Raw genomic sequence first — 12,795 nt, 5'->3', positions numbered from 1 at the left:
TGTTTTTTTTTTTTTTTTTTTTGGTACCAGGGATTGAACCCAAGGTTGTTTAACCACTGAGCCACATCCCCAGCCCTTTTTTACATTTTATTTAGAAACAAGGTTTCGCTGAGTTGCCAGTGCCTCTCTAACCTGCTGAGGCTGGCTTTGAACTTGCAATCCTCCTGCCTCAGCCTCCCGAGTTGCTGGGATTACAGGCGTGTGCTACCATGTCTGGCCAGTTTGGTTTTAACTGAGCAGAATATTGAGGGATTTTCCCCACTCCTTCACTGTCCTCCCTGACACCAGGACTTAATTTACCTCTCACCCCCCCACACACACACACACCCTGCAGCAGAGACCTTGCAGAGCTCACCTGGGGCATAGGTTGCAGAGGGACATGCTGGAAGGATTCTAGCTGAGACCTGGTCTGAGGTGGGACCAGAGCCCCCTGGTGGCCATGGGTCAGACCAGCAGCAAAGGCTGGAGACTGGAGACCTTGGATGCCCCGAACCCCAAATAACCTGGAGTCGGGGCTGGCATCAGACATGGCAGCCCTGCAGTCCTCCCCTGACGGCCCCTGGGAGACCCTAAGCACATTGGTCACTGGGACTTGACAGTAGCCTGAAAAGGGCAGCTGAGACCTCATCCAGCAGTCACAAAGCCGCCGAGTGGTGGCCGCGCTGTGGGCTCTGGTCAAGAGCAGGGGCGATTGCTCGGCTGACACAGGCTGTGCCTGCATCCCTGCCCTGCTGTCTCCCAGCTAAGGTTCCTGCTCCACCCGCGGCTGGCGGCCACTAGCCAGCAGTGCTCAGCCCATTCCTCGGGTAGCAGAGTGTGGCAGTGCCTCTGAACCCCGGGCTGGGACTGGAGCGCCCTGGTTGGCAAAACCTTCACCAACAACCAACTCCTGCCTGAAACACTGGCCACAGGCGCCCTCTTGTGCCTTCCTGTTGTCACCAGAGCATGAAGGTCTCCCAGCATCAGTCTCCCACTGTCATTTCCATGCCCTAAGCCTCTTACCTAAAGGGATGCACTTTCATGTCACCCTCTGTCACCCCATGTTTCCCTCACACCAGACCCTGGGAAGGCTCCGGTAGGGTCCTCGGGGTGCTGACCAGGCCCACACTGCCCTGCTTGCTGATGTGGCAGTGTGGGTGGGCGGGGCCTCAAGTGCCAGGCTCACCTTCTCTGTGTGACCAGCCCTGGTCTGGCCCCAGCTCCCTGCCAATCCAGTTTCTTCACTGGAATCAGGTGGGGTCCAAATTTGCCCTGAACAGGGCTGCATATAGGGCCCCCAGCTGCCGCTCATCCGGGGCAAGAGCCACAGGCAGCTTGGGACTTGAATCAGGGGAGCCTCAGTGTCAGCTAGAGTCTGGACCACGTGTGCCCGGGGGCTTAGCGGACTGATGGGCCGAGGGGCCCGCCCATCCCTGGCTCAGCTGGATCAGGTCCCTTTGGAGTCCCCAGATGTCGCAGTCCTAGGCTCCCTCGCCTGCCATGCGCTGGCCCGCCAGGTCACGTTTGCTCTGTTGCTACAGTGAGTGGGGCGTTCCCAGTCACTCTGCCACTGAGAGGGATGTGTCGGCAGGAAGCAGTGCCTACCTGGGTGAGGAGGTGCCACAGCGGTGTCCAGACAGGACAGGCTGGATGGGCAGGGTCACCCTCACGGCTCTGGCCAAGGCTAAGGAGGGGAAGAGAAAGAGTGTGTGAATGTGTGTGTGTGTGTGAGAGAGCACGCGTGCGTCCTGAGGTGAGTCACAGGCAGTTGGGTTGATTCTCGCCAAGTGCAAGCCACCCCATCCCTCTCTGAACCTAATAAAAACATGTTAGTGTTCAGACAAACACAAGTGGTGGAGGCCAACCCGGCACAGCACCCTGAGGTCTTAGGGTGCATGCCTAGGTGCAGCCTGTGGTGAGCACAACAGGGACATAGGCTCCTTCCCTGCAGGGGTGCGTGGGGTGGAGGTGCATAGAGGGGTGTTTGGTAGGCCCTGGGGCTGGGCGGGGCAAGGCAAATGGGATGATCCTTCCTCTGGAGCAGGTTTAGCCTGTGCGAGGGGCAGGAGGGTCTGCGGACCCGGATGGTGGGGCAGCTGTTCTGGTTCAGGGCAGGGCCTTGGCTTGGGCTGCGTGGGGCTTGTAGTGTTTCAGGATGATCCCGGGCTCGGTGCTTCTGTGGCTCCCTGTGTCCCTGCACACCACTCTGAGAGCCACATCCCAGCAGAGGCCATGCAGCAGGTGGCAGGGTGGGCGTCTCTCTGTGTGGCCTGGTGACTCAGGAGCTGTGTTCTTGTGGCTCCCGAGGCCGGAGTGCAGACAGATTAAGCTGCCCCTGGGCACATGTGGCTGCTTGGAGATGAGGCCTGCTCCCCACCCCAGCTGCCCCCTCCTCACTGACCATTCATGTCCCCATCTGTGTGTCTGATTAGCTGTGAGGAACTTGTGCTCAAACCCAGGGGTGAGTTTCGGAAGAGTCACCCCTGGTGGCCAGGGCTCTGCGAGACCTTCCTCTCTCCTCCCTCCCTCCTCAGCAGCCCCGGGCCTTCCCCCGGCCTGGGTGGGCTGGAGGCAGGGGCGTGGTGATGCTGTCCTGCGGGGAGCCAGTGTCTGTGCTGGAACTAGGACGGCTGCTTGGCTGTTGTGGCTTCATGCTGGGCTGGACTCATGGTCTGCAGCCAGGCTTACATGGACTGTGGCACATGTGAACCATGTCACATGTTACCTAGATATGGGGGTCCAGTGCTGCCCATCTTTAAGCTTCTCAGGGCCCACTCCTCTTTATCTGCAGCCACAGGACAGTGAGTGCACTTGGAGTCTGGGAGCCAAGTGGGCAGATTCTGAGGGTCTGCTGGTGCCAGTCCTACCGCATTTCACCTTCCTGGGGCCCAGGCCAGGTCGCTCCATTTGCTGGGTGTGCAAACTGAGTCACTTCCCGGTCAAGCCACCTCCCCAGAGCCAGATGAGCAGGGTGGAGACGCTGCCTCTGGGTAGGTGCTGAGCACTCAGTGTTCACGGTGCCACTGCTACTAAAACTCGAGACAGGGACACCCACACAGGAGCCCGAGGCCCCTCCCTGACCATTGTTGAGGGCAGAAGGTGGGGACAGCCTCTGTCCTGTCACTGCCAGGAATGGCAGAGGTGTGTTTTAGAGGAAGCTGCTGGAGTTCCTGTGGTGAGGGTTGAGTGGCGGCAACTTGCGGGGGGGCAGCTGGGCCTGGTGGAGCTGCGGGCCCCTCCTTGTAGCGGGCCTCCCAGTGACCCCCCCTCTGTGCGCAGCACATCTCCATCCCTCAGCCTGACTGCCCCGAGGAGGCGCGGACATTCTCCTTCTACCTCTCCAACATCGGCCGGGACAGCCCCCAGGGCAGCTTCGACTGCATCCAGCAGTACGTCTCCAGGTGAGGCGCCCCTGCCCTGGGGACCCCCAGACCGGGTGCTAGGCCTTGGCTGTGGCCTCTGGCCAGGTTGGGACATGTTCTGTTGAGCAGTGTTGCCTGAGTCGGAGGGGACTGAGCCCCACGTCCAGGTGGGTGTGAGGCAGGGCATGACCACGTTTCCCTGGCCCTGTGTCTTTCAGCCATGGGGACGTCCACCTGGACTGCCTGGGCAGCATCCAGGACAAGGTCACAGTGTGCGCCACTGACGACTCCTATCAGAAGGCCCGTGAGAGCATGGCGCAGGCGGAGGAGGAGACTCGGAGCCGTGGGGCCATCGTCATCAAGCCCGGAGGCCGCTACCTGGGTGAGCAGTTGGGGCGAGGCCCGGGCCTGGGGCAGCAGCAGGCTGGTCCAGGCCAGGCGCTGGCTGTTTCTATCCAGAAGTGGTGGGTGGGTCGGCACAGGGGTCAGTCCCTGAGCAGGACTAGATGCCCACACCAGCAACCAGGTCAGAAGGCAAGTTCCAGCCACCTTGGCGGTGGCACCCGAGTTGTAGCAGCTGCTGCCTTGTGAACCCCAAAGTACACACAGGGGCCCAGGATCTCTAGGAGCTCTGATCTGAATTGGTGGGCTTTCCTCGTAGGTTTAGCTTGGGGACCTTGGAGACCTCCACCTCAGGGAAACGAATGGGCTCTGCAGAAAAAGTGGAGAAACCAAGGCTGGGATTGTGGCTCAGAGGGAGAGTGCTGGCCTCGCATGCTGAGGCACTGGGTTCAAGCCTCAGCCCCACATGAAAATAAAATGAAGATACTGTGTCCACCTGTAACTAAAAAAATAAATATTAAAAAAAAAAGTGGAAAAACCAATAAGCATCCAGAGGGGAGTAAGGCAGTGTCTTTAGAGAGCCCCTCGCCCGCCCCTGCCCTGCCCTGCCCCTCCCCCCGGGGTTGAGGAGTTTAGGATTGAGGCACTGGTTGCTCCAGGCTCTGGGCCGGGGAGGTGAGCAGCTGAAAGTAAGAGAACCTCCAAGGTCTTTTGGTTCATTCTTTTATAAGAAAACACGGGGTGGGGGGCTGGGTCGTGGCTCAGTGGTGGAGCGCTTGCCTAGCACATGGGAGGCACTGGGTTCCATCCTCACACCACATAAAAATGTGTAAATAAAATAAAGGTATATTGATCACTAAAAGAAAATGTAAATAAAAAGAAAACATGGGAAGATTTCACATTCATCCTCCTCCCCAAAGACCTCTCTCTGGATGCATCCTCAGCGGTCACTGCAGGGGCTGGTCCTGGCCAGTGCTGGGAGAGTGGGTGTGCTCCACGGCCAGAAATCCCTGCCCGCCCCCTGCAGCAGGTACTGGGCTATGAGCCACCTGGCAGTGTCTCCTGGGAAAGAGCAGTGGGGTGCTTTACCCACCTACTCTTTTTTTTTTTTTTAAATATATATTTATTTTTTAGCTTTCAGCGGACACAACATCTTTGTTTGTATGTGGTGCTGAGGATCGAACCCGGGCCGCACGCATGTCAGGCGAGCGCGCTACCGCTTGAGCCACATCCCCAGCCCCATACCCACCTACTCTTGCTTCAAGGTAGAAACTTGAATGTCCACACACATTAATAAATTCACGGGTCCTTTGGCTAAAATGTTGGTTAAAAACTTTCTCATCATGCCACACCGGGCGCAGTGATGGTTCTGAAGCAGTTGACATTCTCACGGAAACAGTCTTCGTGAAGAGTAAACATGCATGTCCTGGCTCTGGCCCCGAGTGTTTTAGTGTCAGGCCTCCCTGACCCCTGGCCCATGACTTCCTCTCAGCCTGTGAAGACAGGGGCCAGCCCTGCTCTCTGGACCTCATTGAACAAACCCCAGAGGTGTGAGCGGCTGGCCCTAGGGATTCTAAAATAATTCTGTTTTCTTGTCACAAATCATAGTTTGAGTGACAAGATAAAAAGGAAATCCTCTTGCCAGGCATGGTGGAGCACACCTGTAACCCTGGCAACTCGGGAGGCTGAGGCAGCAAGATCGAGAGTTTGAGGCCAACCCAGGCAACTTAGTTAAACCCTGTCTCAAAACAAAACTAAAAAGTGCTGGGGATATGGCTTAGTGGTAGAGCACCCCTGGGCTCAATCCCTAGTACCAAAGAAAAGGATGTCCTCATGAAGAGCTTTGTGGCCAAAGTCCTCAAGATTTGCTGCTGAGCTTGCCTGGCTGGGTGCCTTCTGCAGGAGGCCAGGGCAGTGTTGAGGACAGGGTGAATGACTTCTGAATGGAGGTCACACAGAGTTGTGGTATGCTAGACCCTGTTCTGTCTCTGTTCCCTCTGGGACTGAGGGCAAACTCAGTGTCCCCAAGACCCCAAGCACAGCCACGCTTGCCAGAGAAGCACTTACTGGGACCCATGGCTGGGGACCTGCATGCCCTCTGGGGTCTGTGCAGCAGCTGTCTGAAGTGGCCCTGACACCTATTCCTGTTTATTAAAAAAAAAGGGGGGGGGGTACAGCTGTGGGGCTGGTATAGGACTGTGAGATCCAGACTCCAGGGGTACCTGTCTTTAGTTCAGGGACCCCCATTTTAGTATACCTAAAGGGTTCATAGATGCCCTCAACCCCCAGGGTGGCCAAGTCTTCAGTTTCTAGGACTCAGGTCACACTGATATAATTAGTTGAGGACTTGAGCACCTCTGTGTCCTGCACCTCCCACTCTGAGGCTGGGGACCCTGAGGTGACAGGCTGGCTGGCTGGGCAGCAGGTGGCACTCTTGGCCGCCCAGTGCTCAGCTTTGGCTTGGTGTGGGCTTCAGACCGCTGTCTTCCCAGTCCCTGTGCCAGCACAGGGTGCACCACAGGCCGCCCCCTCCCTCTTTCCCTAATTCCCCCCGGCTGTCGTTGCAGGCAAAAAGGTTCACTTCCGGAAGCCAGCCCCAGGGGCGACAGATGCAGTGCCTTCCCGGAAGCGTGCCACCCCCATCAACCTGGCAAGTGCTATCAGGAAGAGTGGTGTAAGCGGGGCCAGCGGGGTGTCCCAGAGGCCTTTCCGTGACCGAGTGCTGCACCTCCTGGCCCTGAGGCCCTACCGGAAGGCCGAGCTGCTGCTGAGGCTACAGAAGGACGGCCTGGCGCAGGCAGACAAGGACTCGCTGGATGGCCTGCTCCAGCAGGTGGGCACTGGGGGAGGGGCCGCACAGCCCACCCACCCTGAGGCCATGCACCCCAGTGGCTTCTGCAGTAGGTGTCTCATGGGGCCGTCTGAGAAGGGCCCTCTTGGGCCTCCTGGCTTAGAACACACTTAACCTGGGGGACGTGCCTCCTGTGTGTTGGCTGACGGGCAGCTGCAAAGCCAGGACCAAGCAGCCACGTCTGCTGTTGCGGGGACAGTAGATCTGAAGCCTGGGGCCTCGCAGCATAGAACTCGGGCTCAGCAGGCAGGTGGCCTGTGGACAGCTCCCTGCCACTCAACAGCTGTGAGCCTAGGCAAGGGGCTTTGTACCTGGGACCCCTGGCCCTCACCCGACAGGTCCTCACCTGACAGGAGTGCCAGCTCCGTGTCTCTCGAAGAGGAGGGGAGCCAGCGAAGGCGGTGGTGGCAGGTGGGTCCTGCTGTTCGCAGCACACTGAGCCAGTAGTGCTGTGCTCACTGTCGTCCCAGGGACTCGGGGGATGATGCAGGAGGATGGAAAGTTGGAGGCCAGCCTGAGCAACCTCCTGGCCCTGAGGCCCTACCGGAAGGCGGAGCTGCTGCTGAGGCTGCCCAAAATGAAACTTTAAAAAAGGACTCGGGTGGAGCTCAGCCGAGGAGCGCTCGCCTAGCCTACGGGAGGGAGGCCCTGGGTGCCACCCCCAGCACCGCAGACAAACCCCCTTGCTGCCACCCCTCTCACCAGCACTCCCCACACATTCCCGAGGCTCCACCCTGGCTCCCCAGGCCCCCCAGGCCCCTGGGAAGCCGAGCACTCCCGAGCTGGCTTCCAGCCCTGAGCCAGGCCTGAGGTGGGGGGTGTTCTGCCCAGGAGTGCTGCCATGGAGGTGTGGCCGGGCCTCTTGTCTCAGTGGGTCGCAGCAGGATGTCGAGGGTGTCACCCACCAGCTTGCCCAGTCCCCCTGCAGCTGGGAACACAGGTGGGGCCTCCCATAGCAGGGAGCACACATCGTGCTGTGCGGTGACATGGCAGCTGGATCTGAGAGTGCATTTCCATATTTACCACGTTCATTGCCTCTGGTGCAGCCCGAGGCCGGTGGGGACCTCAAAGTGCGGCCTCAGGAGGATGTTGGCCTGGCTGCCACCCACCCAGTCCCTACTCCTTATGTGGAACTGAGGGCGACATCTGTGAAAGGATGGGCTTCAGGGGTGTCCTGAAGGTGCCGCATGAAGGCAGGGAGGGGAGGAGGGGCCTCTGAGGCTCTGCTGTGTGGACGACTCAGAACACAGGTACTGGGGACCTGTGGTCAAGTGCTTCCGTCAGCCCTCAACCTAGGGAGGTAGTCCCAGGAGACCGCCTGCGCGCCCATACCCCTGACCCCGCATCTCTTGAGAACGCGGCCACCCGAGCTGCTGTCCCTGGAGTGCAGCGGCCTTGCCTGCGGAAACGCTGGGACTCGAGCCCTTGCGGGATGCGGCCATAGCCCAGGAGAACAGCTGAAGGCAGAAGGCTGCTGGCAGGGTGGCTTAGCCCTGGCCTGGGGTGGGCACCTGAGCTTAGGCTGGCTCTGCTCCGGGAGCCACAATCTGAAAGGGAAGGGGACGGGCTGGCATTGGGTCCCGGAAGCTCACGAGTGTAGATGGTGGTGCTTCCTTTTTGGAGCCAGCCTGGCCCCCAGCATCTGTGAGATTAGTAAATCTGGACCTCACGCCCTCACCCCCCTTGTCCCTTATGTGCCTAAAGGTCTAGGGGAGCTGGGAGTAGCGGGTGGCACAGGCAGAGGGGGCCGCCATGTTCTCTCTCCGCTCTGTCTGCCTCCCTCTGTCTCTGCACACCCCGATGCATGTGTTCCGTAGGGCCTGCCTCCCAGGCTCCCTGCACGGTGACGGCTGGCTCTGTGTTGCAGGTGGCCAATGTGAATGCCAAGGACGGCACATGCACACTGAGGGACTGCATGTACAAGGACGTGCAGAAGGACTGGCCTGGCTACTCAGAGGGGGACCAGCAGCTGCTGAAACGAATGCTTGTCCGGTAATGCTTCCTCCCAACCCCTCCCCGGCACCTCCCAGAGATCTGGGACGACTTCTCATGGTCCCGAAGGCCAGTGGCTCAGGACAGAATCTCCTGGGCACCTTCCCGACTATCCTCCCTGCTGCCCGCAGTCCCACAGCCTCCTGCTGGTTGGTGGGGGAGGTAGCACCCTGGGTGGGGGTGTAAGTCACGTCGCCCCAGCCAAGGAGTCCTCAAACCAAAGGCCTCAGTGTGCCCGGATCAGATCAGCTGTGACTGTCCCCCCATTTCCCTCCCGGCTCCCTCAGCAGCCAGCGTCCCCTGAGGCCACTGCTGAACCTCTCAAGAACCCCAAGCTGAGAGAAATGAGGCAAAGCGTGCTCCCTGCAGATGTGATTAAGCAGCGTTAATTAAACACATCCCCTTTCTGACTAATTGGGCCCTAGGGTCAGGAGCAGTGGGCCCTGGGGAGCCGGGGCTGAGGAGGCGGGCAGCTGTCCCCTGCAGGGCTTCTGCAGGCCTGTGTGCTAATTAGACCTGAGCTGTCTGTGAGTTTGGCGTTTTTAGGTGTTTTTAAATGTGGCTGTTTGAAGCAGTCATTGTGTCTAGAAAGCCGAGGGGGTTGGGGATCACTCCACGTGAACCCCAGAGAGCAGCGGCAGCGCTTCCCCTCCTCGCCCCTGCGGTGTCCCTTCCTGGAGCTGGTCGTGGTCCTCGGGTGAGCTGGCCACCTGGAGCCCAAGTATCCTGTGGTGGGTCCTGGGTGCTCAGAAGAGGCTGGCAGAGGACATAGTCTTGGCAGAAGCCCTCCCGCCACCGTCCACACCTGGGAGGTCCCCTGCTACTCCAACCAACCTTGTCCCCGGGCAGCACTGTATCCTCCTTCCTCCAGCTGTTTCCACCCGCCACACACTTAGGCAAAGGACCGAACATTGTACCATCAATGACATTGACCCGTGTGCTTGGAAGTGCAAGGCTGCACCCAGCCTGCCCCTCCTTTGGGGCCCCCTCCGGCGGTGCTTGCACCCCAGGGGTTCCGTGCCTGCTGGTTTGTCCCAACCCAGGCAGGGGAGCTGCGGGGAGCGAGCCCCAGGCCTGTGTGGGTCAGTGGAAAGCAGCATCTGGGCGTCAGGCAGGGTGTCACAGCATGCCTGCCCCAGCCACCCTGCTCACCTCCATCTGAGGTTGTTTCCTTGGTGAGCCACTGGCCTGCGGGAGCCCATGGGCGGTCAGCCCTCAATGGGGGCTGGCTGTGGATCGGTGGCCACTGGTGTATGGGAAGAGCGAGCGTCAGTGTCCCAGCCTGTGGCTGTGCAGAGACGCCCCACAGAGGCAGTATTCGATGTCAAGGCCTCACTTAGACCAGAAGTGAAGACAGGAGCTCGGAGTGTTTCCTTTGTTACAGGGAAGGCTAGGCCTGTGCAGGTCACAAAACAGGCAGGGTGTGGGGACCAGCTCACTACAGGTGGCCCGCAGCAGAGCCCTGTGCCATGCCTCGGATGCACTGTCGGTTGTCTGCACCCTCTTCTGAGTCCAGCAGCTCGAGCCATTTTTGGTTGTCCACTCCCCGGGCCTCTTGTCCCTTTTGGGAGGTCCGGAGACCTGCACATGCCCTCAGGAACCAACTCCACCAGAACCACCCAGTGCTGGGGGCCTCACCCCAGTCCAGGTGCTCCTCTCTCACCCAGAGCCCCATCCCTGGCCCCGCAGCTGCCCCCTGCTCCTCCCTGGGGTGGAGGGAACACAGTTTCTGGGATTTCTGACTCAGGAAAGGGCTCAGGAGGCCACCCATCTGCCCCTCTTCACACCCCAGCAATAGTCCTACTTAGTGTCAGCCGATGGCCAAGACTAGACTTTCAGAGCCAAAAGCGCTCTCCCTCCATGTTGAAGACCTGGCCTTTGGTCAAAGGCATCCCGACCCAGCCCTTTCTCATCCACCCATGCGGTCACAGGCATGCAGGCAGGAGCTCTGGGTGGCGCCTGTTCCCTCCATCCCATGTGTGGTCCAGAAAAGACGCCACTGCCCTTCCCTCCTGCTTTCTCTAATTCTGCCACTAGGGGGCCGTGGTGCTGGGTGGTCCTGTGTCTTCCCTGTTTTTCTTTCTCTCATACTTTTGGGAGATTTCTTCAGCTTCTCTTAGCCTGTTGTTGTCCTGCCATTACTTCTAGTTTCTAAGAGTCTTTTCCTGTTGCTTTTTGGCAGCATGATGTTCTTTTTTCATGAAAGTGAGGTTATTTCTTGTCTTTTCTCCCCGAGGATATTACAAAGGAATAACAACTTTATTGAGATGCAATTTATGTAACACAAGTCACCCATCTAATGTGAACGATCAGAGAACATTCGAACCTGTGCAGCCATCACTGCTATTCCAGAGCCGTCTCATCACCCCCCAAAAAAAACCCCATCCCCATCAGCAGTCACTCCCACACCTCTCCCAGCCCCTGGCAGCCACTCATGTGTGTCCTGTCCCTGTGGATTCGACTGTTCACAATATTTCATGTCAGTGGAAGCACACGCTGTGTGGCCTTTTGTATAGGCTCTTGTCACTCAGCATCGTGCTTTTGAGGTTCGTCCGTGCTGTAGCCTGTGTTGGTGCTGTTCCACCAGGTGACTGGACCACGCTGTGCTGATCCAGGCATCTGTTGATGGGCAGTTGGGTGGTTTTCACCTTTTGCCCGTGATGAATGATGCTGCTGTGAACGCTGGAGTCCCCAGCAAGACTCAGCTTGTACCCTAAGTGTCAGGTCATTTTTATGTGCTCCTCGTCTCCATGTAAATGAAGAGGCAGTGAACTAACCTCCTCTGGGTGCAGGACCCTGAAACAAAATCCCTCAGGCTGGGCAACTGTCTAGAGAGGAGGTTAATTTGGCTCATGATTCTGGAGTGCGGAGTTGGGGCCTGCATCTAGTGACAGCTTTTTGCTGGCAGGTCCTGCAGCAGTGCAAACCGTCCCATATTGAGAAAAAGGGTGTGTGCGTTTGTGTCTGTTTTCTGGTCTCCCCATCTACTCAGGACTCAGTTGTGGGGGCTCCATCCTGATGCCCTTAACTAACCCTAGTCACTCCCCAGAGGCCACCTGAGGAGCCGCAGGCAGATTCAGTTTCTGTCGTCCTCTTACAGTGGGGACCAGTTGCCACACAGAAGCCTCGGGGGCCACGCTCAGACCTCAGTGGCACCAAGGGGTGTCCTCCTGTGCCAGCTGGTCCAGAGGCCCTAAGGCTGCTCCCTGCCGCCCCGGGCTCCCCTACTCCCTGGGCTCCCCCACTCCCCACTGCACCCGGCCCAGCTCTCATTTTTTGGAGTGGTTTTGGGGGGCACCTCTACTTGGGCTTCCTGGCCAGGGGGTCACTCCATCCGGCACCGCTGCCGAGTCCTCTGACCCGCCCTCCCCCCACTTCTCCTTACAGCAAGCTGTGCCAGCCACAGAGCACCAGCCTGCCTGGAGACCCCGTGGCCGCCAGCCCCCCGGGCGAGCATGGCAGCTCAGCCTCGCCCCCTCAGGTAGCAGCTGACTGACTGGGTGTGAAGCGCAGGTGGGGGGTGGGTCTCCCCTGTGAGCCAGAGGACCCCTTCTGGCACCCTGTCCGCCTGCCTCCGTGAGGCTCCCGTGCCTGGAGGCTTGGCCACCCGGCTGGCAAGCTTTGGCTGCCAAGTCCTGACCCAGGGTCCGGGCGCCCCCGTGTGGCCAGAGGGTACCTTACAGGCACTGGGTCTCCCTGGGCCTGGTGCCGCCTGGTGGCTCCCGTGCTCCCTGTAAAATCATCACCCTTTCTTGGCAGAAACGGCCACAGCCACCTGATTTCATTGACCCCCTGGCCAACAAGAAACCCAGGATATCGCACTTCGCCCAGAGAGCCCAGCCTGCCCTCAACGGGAAACTGAGTGTGCCCAATGGCCGCGAGGCCCTCCTGCCCACCCCGGGGCCGCCGACTAGCACGGACACCCTCAGCTCCAGTGCCCATCTGCCTCCGCGACTGGAGCCCCCGCGGGCCCATGACCCCCTGACCGATGTTAGCAATGACCTGGGCCACAGTGGCCAGGACAGTAAGCGCGGGGAGGCCGCTGCCCCCAGCCCTGCCACTCACCTTGGTCTCCCCCTGCTGACGGACTGCACCCAGCCCGACAGGCCCCACGACAGCCCTGCCCGCAGCAAGCCCAAGAAGAAGTCCAAGAAGCACAAAGACAAGGAGAGGGCGGCCGAGGACAGGCACCGGACCCAGCCGCCAGATCACGCTCCTGCCACCCACAGAGCTCCCCCCGATGCCCCAGGTGGGTGCCCCCACTCGCCC

The 12,795-nt window shown here is 59.5% G+C and overlaps 1 protein-coding gene across 4 annotated transcripts in view; it reads left to right on the top strand.

The window, feature by feature from the left end:
• Ell (elongation factor for RNA polymerase II) overlaps positions 1-12,795 on the top strand; it is a 58,682-nt gene that overhangs the window by 38,956 nt on the left and 6,931 nt on the right. For 2 of the 4 annotated variants that reach the window (XM_048795473.1, XM_015488902.2), the window contains exons 3-8: positions 3,259-3,380; positions 3,560-3,723; positions 6,251-6,516; positions 8,402-8,526; positions 11,914-12,007; positions 12,286-12,775. In XM_048795473.1, coding sequence (XP_048651430.1) covers positions 3,259-3,380; positions 3,560-3,723; positions 6,251-6,516; positions 8,402-8,526; positions 11,914-12,007; positions 12,286-12,775 — 1,261 coding nt within the window. The remainder of the gene's footprint in view (positions 1-3,258; positions 3,381-3,559; positions 3,724-6,250; positions 6,517-8,401; positions 8,527-11,913; positions 12,008-12,285; positions 12,776-12,795) is intronic. The other 2 variants (XM_048795474.1, XM_048795475.1) reach the window with 2 other exon arrangements.

Source organism: Marmota marmota, unplaced genomic scaffold, assembly GCF_001458135.2.
Source record: "Marmota marmota marmota unplaced genomic scaffold, marMar, whole genome shotgun sequence".
In the NCBI taxonomy this organism is placed as follows: domain Eukaryota; kingdom Metazoa; phylum Chordata; class Mammalia; order Rodentia; family Sciuridae; genus Marmota; species Marmota marmota.
This window is presented reverse-complemented; position numbering and strand designations above follow the sequence as displayed.